The sequence below is a fragment of the Felis catus genome, chromosome B3, assembly GCF_018350175.1.
Source record: "Felis catus isolate Fca126 chromosome B3, F.catus_Fca126_mat1.0, whole genome shotgun sequence".
Taxonomy (NCBI): Eukaryota; Metazoa; Chordata; class Mammalia; order Carnivora; family Felidae; genus Felis; species Felis catus.
In genome coordinates this window covers 4,139,651-4,164,025 of record NC_058373.1, presented here as the reverse complement: position 1 = coordinate 4,164,025, position 24,375 = coordinate 4,139,651, and the positions used below count along the sequence as shown (strand labels likewise).

Below are 24,375 nucleotides of genomic sequence, written 5' to 3'. Positions count from 1 at the left end.
AAGGAGGGAGACAGGGGATCCGAAGCGGGCTCTGTGCCTGACATCAGTGAGCAGAACGTGGGGCTCGAACTCACCAACAGTGAGATCACGACCTGAACTGGAGTCGGACGCTCAAGCAACTGAGCCACCCAGGCGCCCCATCACCCAATGTGATTAATGCCCAATTAATGCTGATTCTGGTTCTACCAATTCAATCTCCTGATAACACTCCCCACACCCACCCTTCTCCCTTCTCTAAGTTCACTGCCTTCTGGATTCAGAAAGTTCTGTCCCTGCTACGTCCTAGCAGTGCAGCCTTGGGAAAATCACCTCTCTGGGCCTTACGTTCATGAGCCCATGAGATGGGTTTATTACCAGTTCCTATGTCATAAAATTAGCATTTAGAAGAAATAACATAAGGTATGTAAAATGCTTACCATAGCACATGGCTCCAAGTAAGTCCCCAGTACAGGTCACCTGTTGTCATTATTGTGGTGGTGGCTGCTATTATCATTATCTGGACCTCGGCCTCTCTCATCTGGGTGAGGTTAGGAGTCCTGCACCTGGTCACTCACAAAGGGTGAGGACCAGGGTCAGCCATCTGGTGGAGCCACCTGCAGCCACAGTAGGATCATTCTGTCCCTTGAAAAGCTAGGAGAAGGCATGAACGCAGGACAGCCTCATACCCAGGCACAGACCTTGGCTGTGAGGCTGCCTGTCCTCACAGCGAGAGCCTCCAAGGGGCCTAGGGAGAGGTGTAGGACTCTAGGGATGGAGGGTTCCTTGGAGAGGATCTAATTCAATTCCCTGATTTTAGGATGGCAAAATTGACTTTCCGCGAACATGAAGGACTTGCCGTGGCCAATTTCACTTAACAAGGGGTGATCTGGGGCTCCTCTGTGTCCAGCCCCGGGGCTGGATGCTGGATATGTTGCCAGGCAGATAAAGAGTTGGATCAGACCCAGTTTTCCACTAAACCATCTCACCTACAGACCCCGGATCAGCTGGCTAAAAATAACACGTTTCTGTGTGCTACCTAAAGGGAGAAAACCAGAATTCTGTATTGCCAATAAATCATGCTGACAACTTCTGTCAACCGGAAGCTGGAGATTGAAACACCAAATTGGACTTTTACACAAGTAAGAAGACTGGAAAACATTGAGAATAAATCTTAATGGGGATGAATTCTTCCATGCCAGCATTTCCCCCTTAGACACACACACACACACACACACACACACACACACACACACACACACACACACACACACACACACACACACACCGGTCTGGGCACTCTGCACCAGAGCAGGAGTTTGCAACACACCCCCAGAGCTGACACTTGCTTTCCTCCTCAGCGTCCGGACTCTTCCAGTTTCTTAACAAAACCTTTAAAATTTGGGGAGAAAGGAATGGTAACACTAAATTGTCATTTTATAAATGATGAAATGGAAGCTTAGAGAAAGCAGGAAGTCGCAGCCTATAAAGAATACGGTGGCTAGACATCTTCTACTCTCTGCCATAGAGCTGCGGTCAAAACAACAACAAAAAGACTTTGGCTTAAATCTTAGATAGGGGGTGTGCATTAATTAGAAAAGTCCCCTACAAAAATGGTTTTTAGGGGCGCCTGGGTGGCGCAGTCGGTTAAGCATCCGACTTCAGCCAGGTCACGATCTCGCGGTCCGTGAGTTCGAGCCCCGCGTCAGGCTCTGGGCTGATGGCTCGGAGCCTGGAGCCTGCTTCCGATTCTGCGTCTCCCTCTCTCTCTGCCCTTCCCCCGTTCATGCTCTGTCTCTCTCTGTCCCAAAAATAAATAAACGTTGAAAAAAAAAATTTAAAAAAACAAAAATGGTTTTTAACCTTCTGTGGGACCTGAGCGCCTCCGGGAATCTACGGAAAGCTGTGAATTCTTTCCCCCAAAGGGAGCCCAGAAGGGCACAAACAGAATTTTGCCTATAATTTCAGAAACTTGCTTTTAAGTGTTGGCCGTACGGTTATGCAAAATAATTCAAACCAGCTTTTACAGACGTAGTCCAAACCCGGAAACTTTCTGTGGGAGGAGGGGGTTTGCAATAGTGAGTGAAAAACGATTACAATACCGTTTTTTTTTCCCTATTTGAAACAAAACACGAAATTATGATTTGTTGGGAGGCGCATGCAGATTAAAATTAAATGTATTTATCCTCCCGCTACCACAGCCAGATGATAACACTATTTAGGGTTCCAAAGTGTCCTACAAACGGGCCCCTGCACTAAAAATACCCTAAGGACACACTGCAAGCATCGCCAGCCTCTATCTGCACGAGTGGCTTTCACACCCTGTACCAATACCACATTCAGTAAAGGCGAGTCTACGCCACAGGAAGGCACAGGAAATATTCACACTGTTTACTGTCATTTACACACCTGCAATTGAAGATGATACCTCTTTCCCCTGAAGGAAAGATATTGCATTCACGTTGTGGCATTAAGTTGCTGAGTTTCTAATAATACCTTTCACTTGAGAAAAATAACGATTATCCAAAAACTTGCCTGCTGATTTAAGGGTCCGTAGTTCTTCTTTTTTTTTACCTCTGAGGACTCCGGGGAAGGGCTAGAAAACTGCTCTGCCTTCGGTGGGGATGGGATTTCCCTCCGGGTGACCTCTGCGTGCCCGAAGGCCCCGTTTTACAGCGGGGACTCTGCAAGCCGGGTAACACGAGCTGACTCCCACTGCAAATAGCAACGCCTGCCGTGAGCGAGAGCCCAAATATAGACCTGCCCCGGCTGTCCTGCCACTTCTTACTGCTCAAGTGACACCGGGCGAGGTCACGTGCTGTCCCCCCCAGCTTCTTCGTTTACTGTGAGGACTTGAGGCCTGCAGCCCCACCGAGCTGCTCAGGTGGTTGGTCACGTACAGAGCGCTGGGGGCGCCACAGGCCCTACAGAGAAGGGGGGCTTCCGAGAGCCCTCGTGTTGTGCACCCTCCTCGCGGGCTGAGGGTCTTTGTCCAAAATGTTTTGAACAAGCACAACTCTGACGGTAATCGGACGCAATTTCGTTTTTGTTCCCCTCTCGCCATTCCTTTACCGTTTACTCATGGTGGGAATTATTCCCCTCTCCGGCTAAAAATCCAGCAGACCCAGAACTTTCTGCTCTCTCTTCGGTGACATTCAGTCCTAGGGTCGTTTGAAGGCACAGTCTTCATTGGGTAACTGAAGATACAGTCTGGAATATTGATGGAAAAGTCAAACTTAATTTAGCCAGTACCAGAATCCTCTCTCCTACCCAGCCTGGGCCTCTTCAGCTGGAAGTCTGCCCCGGGAAAGGGGGAACAAGGGCTGCCTCTTCTCCCCGCACCTCCTCCCTGAGCTGCTGGTGGCACGCCAGGGCCGGAGGCGCCAAGGTGATAAGACAGCTCCTATCGGAGCTGATGCCACAGTGAGTGCTAATGTCAGGCTCTCTGGGCTGGCAGGTGCTTAGAGCTCTCTCTTGCACACTTGTATGTACACGCCTCTCTCTCCCATGCACCCCCTCCCTCCCTCATGGGGAGTTTTTGTACATCTCTGGAGTTTCCCATCACGGAGACCTTTCTCCTGAGTTCCCACAACCAGGCTGAAAACCCTTCTGTTCCGGGGGGTCCCTTGCATTCCCCTTCTGGGCCCCGGTGAGCCACCTCCAAGAGCTCTCAAATGAGGTCTCCTCACCCATGCAGTTGGCTCTCTTAGGCGGGATCTAGATGACTCCTTGTTGATGCTGTCTTCATGCTGGCTCCCATCTGGATCTTAGGGGGCAGGCCCATCCTTGGTCCCGGCAAACTCTGGGATGCAGAGGGACCCAGTGCAGCTACTTCCCCTGGCTCAACTCAGTTTGGGCAAGTAGTAAAAAAAATAACGTAGAGTGGCTGGGTGGTTCGGTTGGCCCAAGTCTTGATTTTAGGTCAGGTTGTGATCCCGGGGTCGGGGGATTGAGACATGCTCGGTGCGAAGCCTGCTTGGGATTTTCTCTCTCTCTCTTTCCCTCTGCCCCTCTCCCCCATGTGCACTCTCTCTCTTTCTCTGTAAAAAAAATAATAATGTAGATGTCTACTTTTTATGTGGAAAATATCCACAATATATCTGTAATTAGAAAAAAGAGTTTGTAAAATCTCATTGTAGTATATCATATATATATTATCCAGATGATATATATTTATCATAGAAATATACAAATATGCTACATATAATCTATAATATAAATATATAAATATACGATATATAACATGAATATAGAATACGTAGCATAATATAGAAATACATATGACATTATATATAATGATACACACAAAAAATAAGAGCAGGGTTTATCTCTTTTGAACTATTTTACTTTTTTCTTTATGTCTTTGATGGTACCTATTTTAATAACAATTATATATATAGTTAAAATATATATTTTTTTAATGTTTATTTTTGAGAGAGACAGAGAGAGCACAAGCAGGGGAGGAGCAGAGAGAGAGGGAGAATCCTGAGCAGGCTCCACACTGACAGCATTGAGCTAGACGAGGGGCTGGAACTCAGAACCGTGAGATCATGACCTGAGCCAAAATCAAGAGTCCAACACAACCGACTGAGCCACCCGGGTTCCCCCTGGAATCTTCATTTTTTATTAATAATATATGATATTTGGCTCAGAGAAAGGTAAATACTCCAAAAGAACCATAAAGTGAATATAAAGCAGGCATGTATCCTGGTAACAACAATTATTAGGTTTGTCCATATTTTTTTCTAAGAATATACAAACATCCTTCCCTCACACACACAAAAATAGAAATTACTCTTATAATTAGAAAGCCTGCTAGTGTCATTTTGACAAAGCAAATAAATTGGAAAGGCTACTCAAAAGGATAAAATAGCATAAAACAAATGCAGTGAAAAGACATATTGTAAAGAATATACAAGATATTAAAAGAGACTATTAAAGAATTATTGTTGTGATGAATCACTGAATTCTACTCCTGAAACCTACACTGCATGTTAACTAAAATTTAAATTAAAAAAAGAGTTGTAAGTAAATCGTATTAACTAAGATAATATACTTAAAAATGCTTTGAGGAAAAACAAATCCCTCCTCTCTCCAAGAAGAATGGCAAGCCCAGCGGTTGTGAGTCTACCGGGGCAGTCAAGGTGAGGAGCTTGAACAGAGGCAACTTTAGACCTTAAAGCTACATTCCACACGGTTTTCTAGATAACCCTGGATCATCTTCGTGGGGAGAGATGTCCTAACCATTGCTTCAGGCTGGCCCTGGTTCGTCGTTGTTTTCCTTTGGGCATAACAGCAAGTGCAAACCTAATTCCATGCTTTCCCAGCTCGCAACCTTCAAAGCTCTTTCTCCGGTTCCCGCATCTAGCCCGCAGGAGCCTTGTCTTGGCGAAGGGCTCCTCCTCGCGGCTTCGCGGCTTCCGGGGCATCTCCCCGCCCCTCCCCAACCACCCCCTCTTCCTGGCGCACTCACAGGATGGAAGCTGACAGACGCTGTTTCTCCGTCTACACTGTGCGTTTCCTGGACAGAGAGACCAGGGCCGTCTTGTTGCCTGTTGCATGAGCTCCAGGTCACATCCCATCCCCACGTGCAAATTAGACACCCCGACCTCCTTAAACAGGTCTTTGGTAGCCGGGTGGACTTACCAGCCTGACTGTGCATGTTAGGACAAGTTTCTTTGCTGGGTCTGTCTCCTTGGCTGTAAAATGAAGAGTGGGAACGCAGATCGTAGTTAAACATGCTGGCTGGGAGATGGGATGCTTTGAAGACAGAAAGAGAGAGAGATTTTTGCGTATGCCCCACGGCACCGCCCCCGCCCCCAAACCTGCACACAGCACACGCTCCATGAAAGCTTGTTGAATTGATAATAACAAATGTGTGGCTGCTACTCAGTGCTTGGCGCTCAGAGGCCCTCAGTAAATAACTCTTAACGTCTGATGTAACGTGTGGCCTCCAGCAAGTTTGCACCGTTCTTGGGCGCGTGTGTTCTCTAGCGCCCTGGTGAGCGAGGACCACAGTCGGTCCCCGTTCTCAACGGGTTCGAAGTTTACCGCAGGAGGCGATGGCGATAACTCGGTCGCTTTTCCTAATTCACTGTGTACAAAGGTGGAAAAGGTGAGGCAAGATAGGTAATTCTCGGGCTCCGGGCAGGGTTGCGACAGGGCTGGATTCCGACCGCCCGGACAGACACGGGCTTCTGACCTTCTCACTGGCTGCCGAGAACCCGCCCAGGCCGCCGACAGCCAATCAGAGGCGCAGGGGGAGGGGGCTGCGCGTCGGGGAGCTGACGCCAGCACAGTTGGAGAAGAATGTCGCGGTCCGCGGCGGGCCGCCGGGGGTGCGGGAAGGCCGGGCCCGCGCGAGCCGAGCCCTCCGGCCGCTGAGCCGCCGGCCATGGAGGACGAGCAGCCCGACAGCTTGGAGGGCTGGGTGCCGGTCCGCGAGGACCTCTTCGCCGTGCCCGAGCGGCACCAGCTGCGCTTCCTCGTGGCCTGGAACGACGCGGAGGGCAAGTTCGCGGTGACCTGTCACGACCGCACGGCGCAGCGGCGGCGGCGGCGCGAGGGGAGCCGGCCCGAGCCCGAGCCCGCCGCGTCCCCCCCCAGCTGGTCGGGCCTGCTGTCGGCCGCCGGGCTCCGCGGCGCGCACCGGCAGCTGGCGGCGCTGTGGCCGCCGCTGGAGCGCTGCTTCCCGCCGCTGCCGCCCGAGCTGGACGCGCGCGCCGGCGGGGCCTGGGGCCTGGGGCTCGGCCTGTGGGCGCTGGTGTGGCCGGCGCGCGCGGGCCCCGGCGACGCGGCGCTGCAGGAGCTGTGCGCGCGGCTGGAGCGCTACCTGGGCGAGGCGGCCACCGGCTGCGGCGGCGCGACGGTGCGCGACGCGCTCTTCCCGGCGGAGGGCGGCGCGGCCGACTGCGAGAGTCCGCGCAACTTCCGGGAGCGGGCCCTGCGCGCGCGGTGGGCCGCGGCGGGCGCGCGGCTGTGCCAGGTACGCGCCGGCCTCCTCCCGCCGCGCTGGGTTAGGGGTCGCTGCAGGGGTGCGGCCGGCGTGGGGGTGGGGGCTGTCCCGGAGCCCGGCTGCGGGGGAGCCAGCTGACGGTGGGCGGGGACCGGGCGGGGCGCGCGCAGGTGTGCAGGCGCGCGTCACCTGCAGGGGAGCAGCGAGGCTCGGGGAGCGGGCGTGCGCAGGCGGGTCGGGGTTCATCCCAGGTGGGGAGCCAGTTCTCTGAGATCGCTGGCGGAGTCGGCGGTCGTATTCGGGGAATACCGAAAGCGGAACTGGGAACGTCCCTTAGTACACGGGGGAGGCGACAACACGGACTAGATGTAACCACTTTCAGGTTCTGCGAAAGAGGGAACAGGAATAACAGAGACCTAGTGTTTTAGAAGATCAAGGGGCCTCTAGGAGACAGGTGGTGAAAATAACGCAGACTCGGTCAAATGGAAAGCGGGGCTGGGGGGGGTGGGGGTGTGTGTGAGCTTCATCGATTTGGAATAGCAACAGGAGTGCTGTTCTAAGCTTGAAGGAGGTCATTTGGGAAACCGAAGAATTCATTCTTTGGCAGACTTACAGAACTTAAGGGGAGGGGGACACGAGTTCACCAAAGGGTTTAGGAGACAATGTGGCGTGTGTATCCACAATTTACTGTGGGTAGCCAAGATTTAGTGCTCCGACCCCCTGTCCGTTCTCATTATAGGCCATTCTTAATCTGGATGATTTTTCTGTGCCTTCTCTTGAATTTTACTTAATGTCTAATTTTGAGAGTGAGTCGGGGGAGGGGGAGGGGGGGGGGAATCCCAAACAAGGCTCTGGGCTGGCAGCTTAAAGTCCAGTGGGGTGGGAGGGAGGGCTAAAACCCAGGAAAAGTGAGGATGTGACCTGAGCAAAATCAAGAGCCTAAGGTTAGTTTAACCGACTGAGCGGCCTCTCTGTGCATTCTTTTGCAGAAGAGGGGTGTGAGAGGAGAATTCAGTCCCATTTCAAAATCTTAATTACATCTTCTCAAGCTACATATAGAATGAACTTTTACAATTAAAATGATTTTATAAAAGGAGTTTGTTAGTGGTGTCGACTACTGGATGATTACAGTAATGATATTCTACCGTGGATATACCATGGCTTAATTTACCCATTCTTGTTTTATTGGGCATTTTGGTTGGAGGACAATAGCTTTTTAATATTTAATCGGTATTTAAATTTTTAAAGTTTAGGACATTGGGACGCCTGGATGGCTCAGTAGGTTGAGCTTCTGACTCTTGGTTTTGGCTCAGGTCATGATCTCATGGTTTCGTGAGTTCAAGACCTGAGTTGGGCTCTGCGCTGGCAGCACAGAGCCTGCTTGGGATTCTCTCTCTCTCTCTCTCTCTCTCTCTCTCTCTCTCTGACCCTCCCCCACTGGTGTGGTCTCGGTCTCTCTCAAAAATAAATAAATAAACTTAAAAAAAAAGTTAAACTTTAGGACATTAAGGTTTCTTTAGTTTTGTTTGTTTGTTATGAGCTTATAAATACTGTCCATACTGAGCTTTATTTACATTTTGTCTTCTAGGTTCTTCAGGAGCATGATAAAGCCCACACCATGGTGGCATTAATGAAAGTCTATCGAGAGGAAGATGAAGGCTACCAGGAATTAGTTACGGTGGCAACCATGTTCTTCCAGTATTTGCTGCAGCCGTTTAGGGATATGAGAGAAGTTGCAACCTTATGTAAGCTTGATATTTTGGTATGTTTTCTTTATATTTTTATATTATCAGACTTACTATTTGTCACATGTTGTTTCTTTCATCACATTTAAGATTTCAGTCTGTGTTTGCACTTTGGGTTCACCCTTCTGTTTAGATGATAGTGGGGCTGTATCAAGGTGTTATTTATTTATTTATTAGTGTTTATTTACTCTTGAGAGAGAGAGAGAGAGAGAGAGAGAGAGAGAGAGACAAAGACAGAGTGCTACTGTAGGAGGGGCAGAGACAGAGACACAGAATCCAAAGCAGGCTCCAGGCTCTGAGCTGTCAGCACAGAGCCTGACGTGGGCCTCGAACCCACAGATTGCAAGATCATGACCTGAGCCAAAGTCGGATGCTTAACCAACTGAGCCACCCAGGTGCCCCACATTTATTTTATTTTTTAAAGTAATCTGTACGCCCAGCGTGGGGCTTGAACTCATGACCCCGTGATCAAGAGTTGCATGCTCCACTGACTGAGCCAGCCACGCGCCCCTAAACAATTGTGTGTTAGAGAAACATAACTTGATAGCATGCCTCTCCAGAAAATGTTATTCTAGTAATGCACATTGAAAGTAGGTTTTTCTTTTTCTTTATGCCCCAGAGTATCCTTTTGTCTTCCAGGTGGTGCCTAGCTTAGAGCCTTATTCATACTCAGTAAGGAATTGCTGAATGAATGAAATTGAATCAACTAAGTAGTGGTAATAAAAGTAGCTGAAATCATCCATGTGTCCAATTTCCCTTCAATTTCCTACGGCTCTACATTACTATTTTCTCTTACTGATACAGTTTTCCCTTCTTTTGTAGAAATCCTTGAATGAGGATGATCTGGGTCCTAAAAGGATAGTGGCCTTGCAGAAGGAAGCCAAAGAATGGAGCAGAAGGGCTGAAGAAGCTGTCGTCTCTATTCAGGACATCACAGTGAATTATTTTAAAGAAACAGTAAAAGCGCTAGCAGGTAACAATTTAAAATACTAAGACGTGTGTCATTTTCATTTTGTTCAAAAAACATTTGAGTGCCTCTTGAACACCAGGCGCTGTGTTTTCTAGGAGCTGGGGATTCAGTGTAAGGAGAAGTATAAACAGACACTGCACAGTCTGGTGAGGGCAGAGAAATCCTATTTATATATTCATTCAAACACATGGAGAATGGCAGTTAACAACTGGCCACATGAAGGAGAGAAGCACGGGGCTCTGAGAGCCACCGAGAGGAACGAGGCTCCTTCACTAGGTCAGTGAAGGCCTCTGGGAAATAGCCCTTGCCCTGATATCTGGAGGGTCAGTGGGAGCGGAGAGAGCGTCACAGTGAGGGAAGAGTGTTCCAGGAGGAGGAACGGGCACTCACAGAGGTGCTCTGGCTGGAGGGAGTTTGGCAAGTGTGAGGAACGTCGAGTCTCGGGGCTGGAGCAGAGATGAGCGGGGGAACATGGTGGGAAAGAATGCGGCAGACGGCAGGGATGGGGGTGGGGGACAAGGACTTCTGTCTCATCTGTAAGTCGCTGATGATGGCTCCAGACGGGACACCGAGCGTCTCCCAGTTTAAGTTACATCCGTAAAGTGAAATGCCATGTAGCTATTAAGCATGCTTCTCTAGATCTGTTTTTTGTGAATGGTGACACTTCCACTATCTATCAAGTGAAATAAATAAAATACAAAAAGGAATGATGATCTCGTGGGGTGTTTTTATTTTTTGGTTTTGGTTCAAATTGCCTGTCTAGCCGGACAGACATAGAAACAGTCTGGAAGTATATGCACCAAAATGTAAGAAATAATCACCTCTACTAGGTGAGATTCAGGATTTATTATTTTTCTCTTTTTCTAAAATGAAGTATCTAAAGTTTTTATGTATGTTTTATTTTTGTGACAATAAAAGGTCATTAAAATAAAACAAATTTTCTTTTAAAAGGGATGTTTTGTAAGTGACGTGGGAGGCAGTAAACAAAGAATTAGCTCGGGATACATTTTTCTTCCTTTTGGTGAGTTGTAATTATGTTTTATTTTATTAATTCCAATCCGACAGGAATGCAGAAACAAATGGAACAGGATGAGAAGAGGTTTGGCCAAGCTGCCTGGGCCACGGCAGCTCCCAGGTTAGAAAAACTCAAGTTGATGTTGGCCCAAGAGACCCTGCAGCTCATGAGGGCCAAGGAGTTGTGTTTAAATCACAAAAGAGCTGAAATTCAGGGAAAGGTAAGATAAAGACAAATGAAACTTGGTTTAAAAAAACATACTTTTAGGGGCGCCTGGGTGGCTCAGTCGGTCTGACTCTTGGTTTCGGCTCAGGTCATGATCTAGCAGTTTGTGGGTTCAATCTCCACGGCAGGCCCTCTGGTGACAGGGCAGAGCCTGCTTGGGATTCTCTCTTTCTCTCTCTCTCTGCCCCTCGCTCCTTTGCTCTGTCTCTCTCAAAAATAAATAAACTTAAAAAAAATCTAAAGTAACAGAAAAACACTTTGAGATAGTGCCTTTCTTTCCAAACACGGTTAGAGCTTCCTGGCTGCACTGACTGCACATCTTCTACTGGCTGTGAATGTAGACCGTGGGAGGTTGGCAGGAAACTTCCTTTCGGTCAAGATGTTTTTGAAATATATTGTAGGGTGCTCCTGATAATAACACTGAGCTCAGCCCTGAAGTAGATGAGATACTTAAATCAATCAAGCAGTGTTTCAGCATGACTTGAGGGTAATAAAAAGGTACTTTATCCCAGGATCATAGCCACTTAAATTTCTTCCTCTAATGGTAGGAGTGTGAAGCAGGAAACGCTGCAAATGCCTCACGGTCATTTACTTTTTCAAAAGCCTAAATATTTTCATATGTTTCAAGGGTAAGTTAAAATATTTGTAACAAACATCAAGTAAGGCATTTTTGTTTTATTAAATGAAATGGAAAAAGGTTTCCTCTCTGTTAGTTTTATATTTGGTATTAAGCAAAGAATAGAATATTGCTCAAATGCATCTAACGTTTGCTTTTAATGTGCTAGTTATTTTAACCTGCTCTTACTTTTTCCATGAAAACCAGATGGAAGATCTTCCAGAACAAGAAAAAAATACGGACGTTGTCGATGAATTAGAAATACAGTATTATGAAGTCCAATTAGAACTGTATGAGGTTAAATTCGAGATATTAAAATATGAAGAAATACTGCTTATTACACAGTTGGACTCAATTAAAAGGCTTATAAGAGGTAAGATTTATACTTAAATGGGTATGTGAAAATGTTTAAATCACGCCTTCAAGAAAATACCAAGACTGTGTTACCACTTCTTATAAGTTGTCTAAAACATCTGCTGAAATTTCCTGAAGTTTCCTTTTAGCATTTTTGTTTTTCAGATGATAAATTCATCATTAAACACACAGCAAAACAAAGGAAACTGTTATCACCCCAGTTCCATCATCTATAGATCCTGACATAGCCTTGGTTATATGCTGATGTGTAGGAGTAAATATCAATTTCTAAACCAAAAGTATATACCCTGTAGAGTAGCCACTTTTCATTTAATGCCTAAAAACCATCTTTCCATTTGAGTAAGAAAAACATGAAAAATTTTAATGACTGCACAGCATTCATTATGTGTACGTACCGTGATTTCGTTTTTCACTCTTGCAAACGGTAGTGTAGTGGGGAGCCTTCTTCTACACGTCTTTGCATGTAAGAGAGAGAGTTTCTTTGGAATAAATTTCCTAAGATGGAATTGCTGGGTCAAGGACAGTGCAAATTTTACATCTTGACACGTACCTGCTTACACTGTAATAGTCCTTCAGTATACATTTTTTCCTGGCCTCTAATATTTTCTGACTTCTAAATTCCATACTATACAATGGCCTTGTGGGTTGAGGTTGTGCAGAAAGACGCTCCCCGCAGCAGATTATGAAAGCACCTGTTTCCCCATACTTAACAGCATTCTTTTCAATTCTTGCCTCCCTGATAGAAGAAAATGGCATCTTGTAGTTTTCATTTCTTTAATTGTAAGTGTAGCAGGCATGGGGCGCCTGTGGCTCAGCCAGTTAAGCTTCCGACTTAGGCTCAGGCCATGATCTCATGGTTTGTGAATTTGAGCCCCATGTCAGGCTCTGTGCTGACAGCTCAGAGCCTGGAGCCTGCTTTGGATTCTGTGTCTTCCCTCCTGTCTGCCTCCCCCCTGCTCATGCTCTGACTCTGTCTCTTAATAACAAATTTTAAAAAAAAGTATAGTAGGCACATTTTTGTATGTGTACTGGCTGTCTGTATTTCTTTCATTAACTGCCTATCCGTGGTCTTTGCCCATTTTTCTTGGAATGTTCCCTTTCTGTACTAAGGCTATTACTCTAGTGTCTGTCAAATGTTGCCAAAAACTTCTCCTTGTCATTTGCTTTCTCTTGCCTTGCAGAAATACTTAATTTTTATGAAGTCCTATCTGCTTTTGGTGAAGTCTTCCCGTGTTTGTTGTTATGTTTGGCAAAATGCTCCTCATCCCCAAATTATATCAATATTTTACTTATGTTTTCTTTTAGTATGTTTGTGAGTAAAAAAAAAAAAAAAATCTCTTTGGGGCTCCTGGGTGGCTCACTGGGTTAAGCCATACCAAATCTGAACATTTAATTGAATCCTGAGTATTCAAAAAACTTTGCAGTAATTTCAGGTTATAAGCATTTTACATATTTAGGAAAAAATCCTACCGAAAGAGTTAATCCAGAAAGATGCATGCCAAATTGTTCATAATGTTTTCCTTTGGGAATGGGCTCCCCAAGGTTTGGGAAAGGAAGAAGAAAATTTCACTTTCTATTTTATTTAGTTCTGCAGAGCTAGGATTTGTCACAATTAGCGTGTATTTTTAAAAGATATGTACGTAATCACGATTAAATGTCTTTAAGGCACCTTAATGAGACACTGCTGGCAGAATGTGGGTTTCCTTTCTGGAGGGCGATCGAGTGCTAGCTGCCAAGAGCCTTGACTATTCATCTCTAAGGAAGTAATAAAAATGTACACAAAGACTTTATGTTCAGATGTTCATCACGGTGAATTTGATAAGAATGGAACTTGGAATATTTCTAACGATACAGAGTGCTTCAATGAGAGAATACTGTGTTGCCATTGAAGTTCTCTTTCCATCACATGGAAAATGTCCTCTTAGCACTGTTACTGGTGTGTGTGTGTGTGTGTGTGTGTGTGTGTGTGTGTGTGTGTGTCTGTCTGTCTACACCCCCTCCCCCCCCCCCCCCACACACACACACATGGTGCTAACAGCAGCTCTCCCTGGGTGGCGGGGTTACAAGTCTCCCGTACTTCCCTTACACTGAAGGTATCTTCATGTGTTATTTTTTATACCAAACACGTTTTAAATGTCACCACTATGTTTCTAGATAAAGAGGGGGAAGTTGTCTATTACGACCCATGTGAGAGTGCAGAGGAACTTGAGGCCGTGGCTTGTGTGGCGGGGCTGCCTGGCGACGAGGACCTGGAGGCGGCAGAGCTGAGGCGGCAGCACCAGCGCCTGGAGCGCAAGCGGGGCAGGATCTGCGCCCGGAGGGCCTGTCTCAGGAACAGACGGGTGGGCAGCCCGGCGGCTCTCCTCTCCCCACTCAAGGATTCCTCCACTCAAGATAAGGCTCTCGACCACACAGTGATTCATTTCTTGCGTGTTTATATAGATACCAATGGCTGCAATTAAAGAAAAAATATATATATTTTTGAAAAGTATAATAAAATACTTTTTAAAAGTATACTTTTTAAAAGTATACTTTTTAAAAGTATAATCCTTTTGAAAAGGATTCTGTGTCTTTTGGGATTTAAGCATTTACCACAATCTCTAGATTTTGATCGATCTGTTCAACAATTGTTTGTTGAATACCTGTTACATACACAGGTATTTTTAAAATCACAATAGGTAGAAGCTTCTCATAATCAGCTGGAGTAAATTCTAAAATTTGTTTCTAAAATTTATTGTAAACGTTGATTGTAGAATATTAGAAATAATATTCAGCTCATTTCAATCCTTGTATTTGGTGAGTGTTTTTTTTTTTTTTTCTTAATTTTTAAAAACTCTGCGATATGGGGTGCCTGGGTGGCTCAGTCGGTTAAGCATCCGACTCTTGATTTCGGCTCAGGTCATGATCTCACCGTTTGGAGGTTTGGGCCCCGCATCAGGCTCTGCACTGATGGTGTTGAGTCTGTTTGGGATTCTCTGTCTCTGTCCCTCCCCGGTGCTCTGTCTCTCAAAAGAAACAAAAATAAAACTTAAAAAAACAAAAACAAAAACCGCCCAAAACTTCATTAATACATAAAAGGTGCACCTGAGTGGCTCAGTCGGTTGAGTGTCTGATCTTGATTTCGGCTCAGGTCATGATCCCAGGGTTGTGGGATGGAGCCCCGAGTCGGGCTCTGTGCTGACATGGAACCTGCTTCAGATTCTTTCTCTTTGTCCCTCTCCTGTTCACACTTTCTCTAAAATTAAAAAAAAGGGGAAAAAAAAAGGTAACACACCTTAAGAATGGTTAAGTTTAGTTAAAATACAGTTTTTAGTAGAATTTTTCAGGTGTTTGTAGGTTGCATATGGTCATGCAGTTATGACTGGAAATACTATTGTAATATGAGGAGCTGAGTTTAAAATAATCACATTGAAACAGATTCTTAGGACACGTGCCATTTAAGAACGGGGGACTGCCTGTGTGTCCTCTCATTTCCACTTGGAGGATTTGCTTTTTCATCTTTCGTGGCGCTGAATCACAGCTGTGGTCCTATGAGTGGGTACCGTGGACTCCTGTAAGGCGCCCGTCAGCACATATCACAAGGCTAGCGGAGGCAGGATCCTGGAACCACAGAAACTCGTATTAACAAACGCCTTACGTGACAGCACAAATACAGTGCCTTCTTTTAAACTTCTTTGCTAGAGCCCACAGTAATATTAAAAACCATGTACGTGACTTGTATTATTCTCCCAGGATCAGTGCAAAGAGAATCATCGGCTCCGACTACAACTGGCTGCAGAAAGTATGAAACACTTTCATCAGCATCACAGTATCCAGATGGTAAGTGGCTGTAGAGAACATGGTTTATATTTGCATAATGTGACACACTGGCTTAGATCTCTAGAAACTGGGGCTCCACTGCCCGGGGCTGGCAGGTGCCAGCCTTGATCCTGGGGAGACTGCAGTCCAGTCCTGCAGCCTGGGGAGGGGACATGGGGGTGAGACCCGGGGAGGGGGTAACGTTGCATCACACACCCTGTCTTTCTCAACACTTTTAGTTTGAGAAATTTACAAATACACGTTTGCTTAAATATAGAAAAGAGACAAGATAAGAGAAGAGGAGCAAAAGAAAAAAGAATGGATAAACCAGGAACGCAAGAAGACACTCCAACGATTGAGAGCATTTAAAGAGGTAAGTTCTAGGGGCGCCTGGGTGGCCCAGTCAGTTGAGCGTCTGACTTCGGCTCAGGTCGTGATCTTGCGGTTTGTGAGTTGGAGCCCCGCGTCGGGCTCTATGCTGACAATGCGGAGCCTGGATCCTGCTTCGGGTTCTTGTCTCCCTCTCTCTGCCCCTCCCCTGCTCAGCTTTGTCTCTCTCTCTGTCTCTCTCAAAAATAAACATTAAAAGATAAATAAAGGTGTAAGTTTTACAAATAATTACCCCTCACCTCCATTTTCTGGAGAAATGAAGACCGCCCATCCTAGGAGAAAAGTATAAAGTATTATGAACCGATAATTTGGAACACAAAATGTTCCTCAGATGCCATCATTTTTAGTATAGAAGTAAAAAACAAGAATATGAAAATGTTAACATTTTTGACATTGCAAGACACCAGGGTTCTTGCTCTCTCCTCCTGACCCAGTGGTGCTGACTCTGCCCACCATGCTGTTGACCAGCCAGAAAAACTGAAAACAGTTACATTGCCCTCAGCCTTCGCTTGCTTTTTCCTGACTTTATTAACATTCTGTAAAACGCAGTCAAGGAGGGGCACCTGGGTGGCTCAGTCGGTTAAGCGCCCGACTTTGCTCACGATTTTGCGGTTTGTGAACTTAAGCCCCACGTCAGGCTCACTGCTGTCAGTGCAAGACCCGCTTCGGATCCTCTGTCCCTCTCCCTCTGCCCCTCCCCTGTGTGTACTCTCTCAAAAATAAACATTAACAAAAATTTAATGAAATGCAGCCAAGGAATCCCTGTGACCTGGTATAGTTAAGTACTCTGTTAAAAGTGTATAGGTTTAAAAACAAGTAGCTACTCATTTAAAAATAACGTTAAACTAGCTGAATATAAAACATAAATCTGTTTGCATCACACAGATCCACGTTCGTAGCTGCCCCACAAGGGAAAACATCCCACTCCCAGGCAGGACTCCGGGATAAGGTCTTGAAGGTGTGCTGTGCTACCAAGGAATGGGGCCCCTGGAGTGATAAATCATGACATGCTGACCTCAACTTGTTTTCTGATGTGCTCATTAACCAGCGCCTAACTGCATACCAGCCCGGTGCTAGACATTTCCCGTTCTTTCTCATTTAATTCTTAACCCTGCGGCCCGCGTGATGGCACAGCGTCGCTCGGGATTGTGTGCGGCCGCTTGTCTCCTAACTCTGGAGCCGCAGAGGCCTTCTCCTGCCTGGGCAGCACATCAGAATTGCTGATGCCTAGACCCCACCTCCAGAAGGAGGGAGGGTGAGCCGGAGGGACGCTGTGTGAAACCAGGTGAAGGTAGAGCGAATGGGCGCAGGACAGCTGGTTGGTCAGCTCTCGCCCGAGGGCACTGGTTAATGGAGCCTGGATGGAGGACGGGTCTGGGGGTGCAAGTCCGGCTCTTTAGCCCCGAAGCATCCGATCAGGGTCAAATTTTCAAATCTGGAGTTGGGAGGGATAGACCGAAGGAAGGGGACAGAATCAGGCCACCTGTGCTTTCAATAGACTAGAAGGATGAATTTAAAAATCTAACACGTTGACCTCACACTGGTGGTGGTCTGGAACGGAACCTGTCTCCAAGGTGTGCGAGCTGAGGGTTTTTTGGCCTTTGGAGGTGTGGATTTCTCCAGAGGGTGGCAGGATGGAGTGTGTGGGCTTTAAACGTAGGGGCAAGAACCTCGAGAATGGAGTTTCTTCCAGCCTCCTAGCAGTCACTTGTGAAGAAGTTCGAGAAAAGCCCGGGACTTTTTAAGATGTACGAACAGATGAGTCCTCTGTAGAATGAGGGGGGTCTGTTTACCAAGAAGTGCCACCCTCAAAGGGACAAAGCCAACCTGAGCACATTTGGAAGGGGGAAAGTAGGAGAGGGAGAAGACGGGAAGTGAATCACTTGCTATGTGACACTTGTTGAGCCCAGATAGGTTGGGCTCTTAGGAGGTCAAGGATTTAGTGTGTCTTGAGTGAGCCCTGGGGACACGGACTGCCCAGCACCATGAGGCAGAACTCAGCAGGCCAGGGTCACAGCGACATGCCGGTGCCCGGATGCCGAGGCGGGGTCCTCGGGGTTTGGGGATGGCTGGATGACCTCCCGAGTCTGGCGCAGGGTCTCCAGGATTCTGATTCTCCCGGCATGTGGTGACGGAAAGGCACAGTGTGGTGGCTGCATGACCAGCAGCCGCATCCGTGAGGTTTGGGGCTTACCGCCATCGCTCTTCTGTCGTGGAAAGGCTTAGAAGAATGTGGAGGAGAGGGACGCCTGGGTGGCTCAGTTGTTGAACGTCCGACTTTGGCTCAGGTCGTGATCTCGTGATTCACGAGTTCGAGCCCCACATCGGGCTCTGTGCTGGCAGCTCAGAGCCTGGAGCCCGTTTTAGGATTCTGTGTCTCCCTCTCTTTCTCTGCCCCTCCCCCGCTCACGCTCCGTCTCTCTCAAAAATAAATCAACATTAAAAAATATTTTTTTTTAATAAAAAAGAAGAAAAATGTGGAGGAGAGAGAAATGCAGGCACACCTTGGAGACTGTGCAGGTTCTGCCCCAGACCACCACAATGAAGCGAGTCGAATGAATGTTTTGGTTTCTCAGCGCGTATAAAACTGTGTTTATACTACAGTGTATTAAGTGTGCAGGAATAGCATTAGGTCTACAAAAAAGTACATACCTTAATTTAAAAATACTTTATTGCTAAAAAATGCCATCCGGCGAGCTTTTGGCAAGTTGTAACATCTCTGCCGGTGGAGGGTCTTGCCTCGATGTCGATGGCTGCTGACTGATCAGGGCAGTGGCTGCAGAAGGCGGAGGCCGTGGCCATTTCTTAGAATAAGACAACAGTGAAGTTTACTGCCTTATACAGGCACAGTTTGGGCGCCCCAGAAACAACTGTAATAGTAACAGCAAAGATCACTGATCACAGATCATCACCGTAACGATGAAAAAGTTTGAAATATTGCAAGAATTGCCAAAATGTGACACAGAGACCCCAACTGAGCAAGTGCTACTGGAAAAATAGCACTGACAGACTTGTTCGACTCAGGGTTGCCATGAGCCTTCAATTGATTTAAAAAAAAAATGCAATTTTTGCAAAGCAAAATAAAGGGCAATATGATGAGGTATGCTTGTACTCTGTCATGAATTGCCCTTTTGGTGTATTACTACTAAATTTACATTAGTATTATCCCATTGTATACATGCTCTGCCAGTTTCTTTTTTCACTTAAATTACCTGGAGATGTGTTCTTATTTACAGATAGATAGGTAGATCTAGTTCATTTTAATGGCTACATAGTATTAACATTTTATGTGTTTTATTGGCTAGTCAGTGCCTACAGTAGGGACCACGTTCCCACCACTCGGGATTCGTTTATAAGATTATGTTTTTCTTTTTTAGCATTTCTTAATGTTTATTTTTGAGAGAGGGCGAGTTGGGGAGGGTCAGAAAGCGGGGGAGACAGAGGATCTAATGTGGGCTCTGTCCTGAGAGCACAGAGCCTGATACAGGGCTTGAACCCACGAACCACCAGATCACGACCTGAGCTGAAGTTGGGATACTTAACCGACTGCGCCACCCAGGCGCCCCTGTTTTGTTTTATTTTTGAGAGAGAGAGAGCATGAGCAGGGGAGGGGCAGAGAGGGAGAGAGAATCCCAAGCAGGGTCTGTGCTATCAGTGCAGAGCCTGATGCAGGGCTCGAACTCATGAACCGTGAGATCATGACCTGAGCCAAAATCAAAAGTCCCCCGCTTAACCGACTGAGCCACCCAGGTGCCCTGAGACCAGAACATTTTAAGTTCACATTTTTAAATTATAAAGTTTACTGTAAACCTAAAACTTAGAGAAAAGAAACACGTGATAACCATCACTTTGAGGTCCACTCCAGGGGAGTTTTTCAGACAGCTGTTTTACGTGGTTGTGAATTTAACACCGCGTCATCTGTATTCTTTTAGGATGTTTCATGACTTCATACTATTTACGGTTTTTCATTGCTGCCTACTATTTTAAATAAGTTCACCATAGTTTTCTGAAGTAACTTCCTGTTGTTGCTCTTTCGAGTTTTATTGTTCATACTAACACTAGGAGTGTTTTCATCTGCATGTACACTGGCCTGTCTTTGTCACAGAGCAAGCATTATCTATCAAGGGATGTGGATGCTTCCTCTGTAAGAACGGCCTTCGTAGGCAGGCTGGCCATCCAGGGTGACGAGGAGCCACTCTGAACGAGAGCATTTGCACCAAGCGTCACCCTTCGGATGGTTCGAGTCTGCGGCCGCTTTCTGACCCCGTGTTTCCTCCCCAGAGGCGCCCGGGCGGGTCTGCAGCAACGTCGCCGTGCTCGGGGGCTGCGGCCCTGCACCTGCCAGCTGGGCTCGCCCCGCAGACGGCTGCATCCCCAGGGGAGACACCTGATGGCAGCGATGCGAAAACCCGCGAGGATCGGGACTGTTCTGGAAATACCGACCAGAGCTCTGTTCCAGCTGGTGACCAAACACGCTCCAAATCCAGTGAGGAACTGTCGCCGCCGCTGCCGCCACCACCACCACCACCACCACCACCATCACCACCACCGCCGCCGCCACCGCCGCCCCTCCCTGGTCCGTACGCAGATCGCCAGAACTTGGCCCTGAGGACTCCGGGGACAGAGGAGCCGCTTCCCCTGCGGGGCGAACCGCCTGCCGTGAGCGCGCGCCACTGCGCAGCCGTAGCCGGTCCCCGAGGCCCAGGTAACCGCTGCTGCTCCCCCCACTCGGCGCTGGTGGGGGTGGGGGGCGGGGGAAGCAATCAGTCCCCCTCCCATCAGGCTTTGTCAGCATTCTCTCCGGTCTTAAAACTCCCCAGTGCTCGCTGCCTTTAGTGTCGCTGTCTGACTGCAAAGTCAGCACAGTCTGAGTTTCACAAATGCGAACTCGCCTTGAAGAAACCAGGTCTACACATTCCGTGGTCACGTGACTTGGGATCTCTGTTGCCGCATCACCTGTTTCAGGTTCTTAAGACTTCGGCCCCTGGAATTCTCCGTGTTCCTGTTGAGTCTGTGAGTCATTTACAGAATGAAATTGTCGCGGCTTAAGTAGAATATTGGTTGGCACTGACTGCAGAGGAATATTAGAATATTCCTGGCTGTTCCACAGACTGGTGGACTGAGAAACCTTACTTAGGGAGAGCTTTCTAAAATGAAGTGGTTAAAAAAAAAAAAAAAAAAAAAGCAGCCCACGTCTTGCCTTTGCAAGTACAGTACACTGAATACACGAATCTTCTGTTTAAGGAGGGCTGAAGCTCTGACTTGCAGCTCTCGTTTGGTCTGATCCACTGACCGTTGAGACTGGCTTAAATCTGCCCAGACTCAGAACCTACGGCTTAGGGGAGGGGGGGTGTTAGACAAACGTGTGCGCTTGTTACAAAGACTACGCCTGAGCGCCCCCACCTAGAACGCGCAAGATCTCTGCAGTAGGTGATGGGAATTGTGGGAAAAAAACGGTTCCAAACTGTGGTTCCGGTATTCTGGTTATTTGGAGTTCACGGGTCACTGTATCCAGAACCAGGTACCAATGAAAACGTCCACACTGTTAGGAGGAGACCCAGCTGGCCCATTTCCACAGGGTCTGCAACAACGTAGTGTAGCGAAAGCAAGAGCTCACATGCCTGGGCCTGGAGTTTGGATGTGAGCAGACCTCTGTGGGGGACTCATCCCGGTTCAGGGTTAACGCACACCGTGTTGGGAGGCCCTCGACACACCCACACATTGCCCCGTTTCACTGCAAAGAATAAAAAAGTGTGAGTACCCGAACTGACCAAGTGTGAGGCTTTGTCACTCCTGGAAGGGAGCTGTGATGAGAAGTCGTGGGTTCAAATCCAGGCTGAACTAGTATTTTGTTAGAGCACGGCCTCTCAATCCTGAACCAGAAACGACTCCCGTCTTGAAGCCTCACCCGGACACCTCTACATTAGTGACCACGGTCGCGCCCCCATCTCCAGCAGGTAGAGGTCAAAGATTTTACCCCCTCGGGGGTCTCAAGGTGCCTGAGGAGAAAATAGCTCCTCCTCACCCAGGCCTTGAAACTCTGATTGAATTTGTGTTTTGACAGCATTGTGCACCCTCAGGTAGAAGGCATACGTTCGCTCGGGTGCAGTTATCCGGTACCAGCAGAGATGCACCAGCATGGCCCCCATCAGGCTCACAGAGCCACTGACTAAAGTCTACTTCCAGCCTTTTCCTGTGCGTAGACCTCCCCCCGTCACCGCCACAGAATGAGTCACCGCTGACTAACATCCAAGAGTGGCAAAGTCAGGGGGCGCGTGGGGGGCTCAGTCCGTTGAGCGTCCAACTTCAGCTCAGGTTGTGATCTCGTGGTCTGGGAGTTCAAGCCCCGCGTCGGGCTCCGTGCCGACAGCCAGGAGCCTGGAGCCTGCTGGGGATTCTGTGTGTGTGTCTCTCTCTGCCCCTCCCCTGCTCGTGCTCTGTCTCTATCTCTGAAAAAATGAATACTCCTTAAAACATTTTTTAAAAAGAGTGGTGAAATTAGAGAAATACAGCAGGTCCACTGTAGGGAAGGAACACGGAGAAGATACAACTTACTGAATGAAACTGTGTGCAGCTCTCGTGCTTACTGGATCAGGTTATCTGCACCCTAGGTTTTCACCCCTCTTCAGGATCACACAAAAAGACAACACCTGCATCTTGTAAAACAGCCACTGGGACGAAAGGTGTGCGTGACTGTGCCTGAGTTGCTGTGACTCTGAGGGAGTGGCGGGCAGCGAGTGGCCGAAGTGAAATATTAGCGATTAAGCCACCCTGTGTTCAAATAGGCAGCTAGCGGTTGACCTTTCTCGCAGGTGCTCAAAGCATTTGTTTCACGGAATGATTATCTGCTGAAACCGCGTCATTAACCTATGTGCGACGTAACCCATAACTGGTACAAAAACGCCCTGGCGCCTTGGGGAGAGAGAGTGTGGGTTCTGACGGTCCTTGCTCTGTCCGCTCAATTTCAGGATCTATGGACGAAGTGCTGGCCTCCTTAAGGAGCCGCAGGACCCCTCTGCAGAGAACGGAGGTGACCGCCTCGCCCCCTCCCCGCGCCTCGTTCAACGAGCAACTTCTGGCTGCCATAAGGCAGGGGGTCAAACTGAGGAAAGTTCACTCCGGCCTCGACCTGAGCCCCAGCAGCAAACCAACCAGTGACCTGGAGACAAGTATCAAGGCGGCACTCCAGAGAATCAAGAGAGTGTCTGCTGACTCGGAGGAGGAGGACGGTGACGAGCCGAGCCCCGGCAGCGAGTGGGACCGCTGAGCTCTCCTCCACGGCCAACGGCACCGCCCGAGCGCCTGAATGAGACGCAGGCCCAAGGTCTGTTCTTGTAAAGGCATGTGAACAGGTGGCCCGGCCACATAACAGCCCCAGAGACCAGTGGGGCTTCGTGTGACGTTGCGGCCTTTCTTCAATGTTGTGGCTCCTAAAATCAGGGCGGGACGTAGAGACGTGGGGACATGCACACACCAAACTGTTGGGATCTAAGAACCCACAGTATTAGCGGCGTAAGAGAAGAGTACTTGTTTTTCACCGAGGGTGATCTAGAATCATTCCCTTCTTCCAAAAAAAGGTGATGCTACTACGTTTAGCGGCGCTGTTGTGCTACTGACCGTGTCCTCCTGTCTGTGTGGAGCAGTGGCCTCCCCACATTTAAAGGCTTGAACGTGGGGGCGCCTGGGTGGCTCAGTCGGCTGAGCGTCCGACTCTTGGTTTCGGCTCAGGTCACGATCTCAAGGTCACGGGATCAAGCCCCGTGCCGGGCTCTGTGCTGACAGCATGGAGCCTGCTTGGGATCCTCCTCCTCTCTCTGCTCTCTGCCCCTCCCCGGCTCACGTACTTGCACACTCTCTCATAAATAAACAAAACGAGATAAAGGCTCGAATGTGAAGATGGTTTTAGCAAGAATCAGAATAAACCGCTTCATTTCAGGAATTCTTTTAAATATTTTAAATGAAATATATTTTATGTATCAAGCACATATATAAACTTGTAATAAAGAACTATTTATAACGCATCAGTGTGATTCATGAGGAAATGAGACACTGTCTGAACACAGCTGGCCCTGCCTGGCAGGGGGCAGGAGGGGGTCAAGTCTTTAACAAGATTTTAGATAAACATTTGCTTAAGCAAATACTAAGGATGAGGGAATAATGCTTCGCCTCAGGAACTAAAGTCTCACGTTGGAATCCTTCCTCCGCCTCACGTCGTGTTACAATCGGGAAGGGGAAGGGCAAACGCAAGGCGGTCCGTCTGCTCGTTTCTCAGACCGCAGGGCATCCGCACTAACCTCAAACCCTCGCCGT

At 47.8% G+C, this 24,375-nt stretch overlaps 2 protein-coding genes across 3 annotated transcripts in view; one reads left to right on the top strand and one right to left on the bottom strand.

Annotated features, from left to right (window-relative positions):
• Positions 1-1,704, bottom strand: part of FSD2 (fibronectin type III and SPRY domain containing 2) — a 40,060-nt gene extending 38,356 nt beyond the window's left edge. Inside the window, exon 1 of one of the 2 annotated variants that reach the window (XM_023254877.2) lies at positions 417-1,704. In XM_023254877.2, the coding sequence (XP_023110645.1) occupies positions 417-426 (10 nt within the window). In that variant the 5' untranslated portion in view covers positions 427-1,704. The remainder of the gene's footprint in view (positions 1-416) is intronic. The other variant, XM_019831817.3, reaches the window with a different exon arrangement.
• Positions 1,705-6,247: 4,543 nt separating this feature from the next.
• WHAMM (WASP homolog associated with actin, golgi membranes and microtubules) lies at positions 6,248-24,086 on the top strand. The gene is made up of 10 exons (XM_023254878.2): positions 6,248-6,961; positions 8,520-8,693; positions 9,499-9,649; positions 10,712-10,881; positions 11,710-11,875; positions 14,032-14,219; positions 15,610-15,696; positions 15,953-16,048; positions 20,347-20,770; positions 23,034-24,086. Exons 1-10 carry the CDS (start codon positions 6,371-6,373, stop codon positions 23,330-23,332), a joined length of 2,346 nt encoding a protein of 781 aa, XP_023110646.2. The 5' UTR covers positions 6,248-6,370; the 3' UTR covers positions 23,333-24,086.
• Positions 24,087-24,375: the final 289 nt, after the last annotated feature.

Excerpts from the sequence above, each read along its gene's own strand:
- WHAMM (XM_023254878.2), top strand. The coding sequence starts at position 6,371 with ATGGAGGACGAGCAGCCCGACAGCTTGGAGGGCTGGGTGCCGGTCCGC. Across the intron at positions 8,694-9,498 it reads TATGTAAGCTTGATATTTTG|AAATCCTTGAATGAGGATGA; the intron begins GTATGTTTTCTT and ends CTTCTTTTGTAG. Across the intron at positions 14,220-15,609 it reads CCTGTCTCAGGAACAGACGG|GATCAGTGCAAAGAGAATCA; the intron begins GTGGGCAGCCCG and ends TTATTCTCCCAG.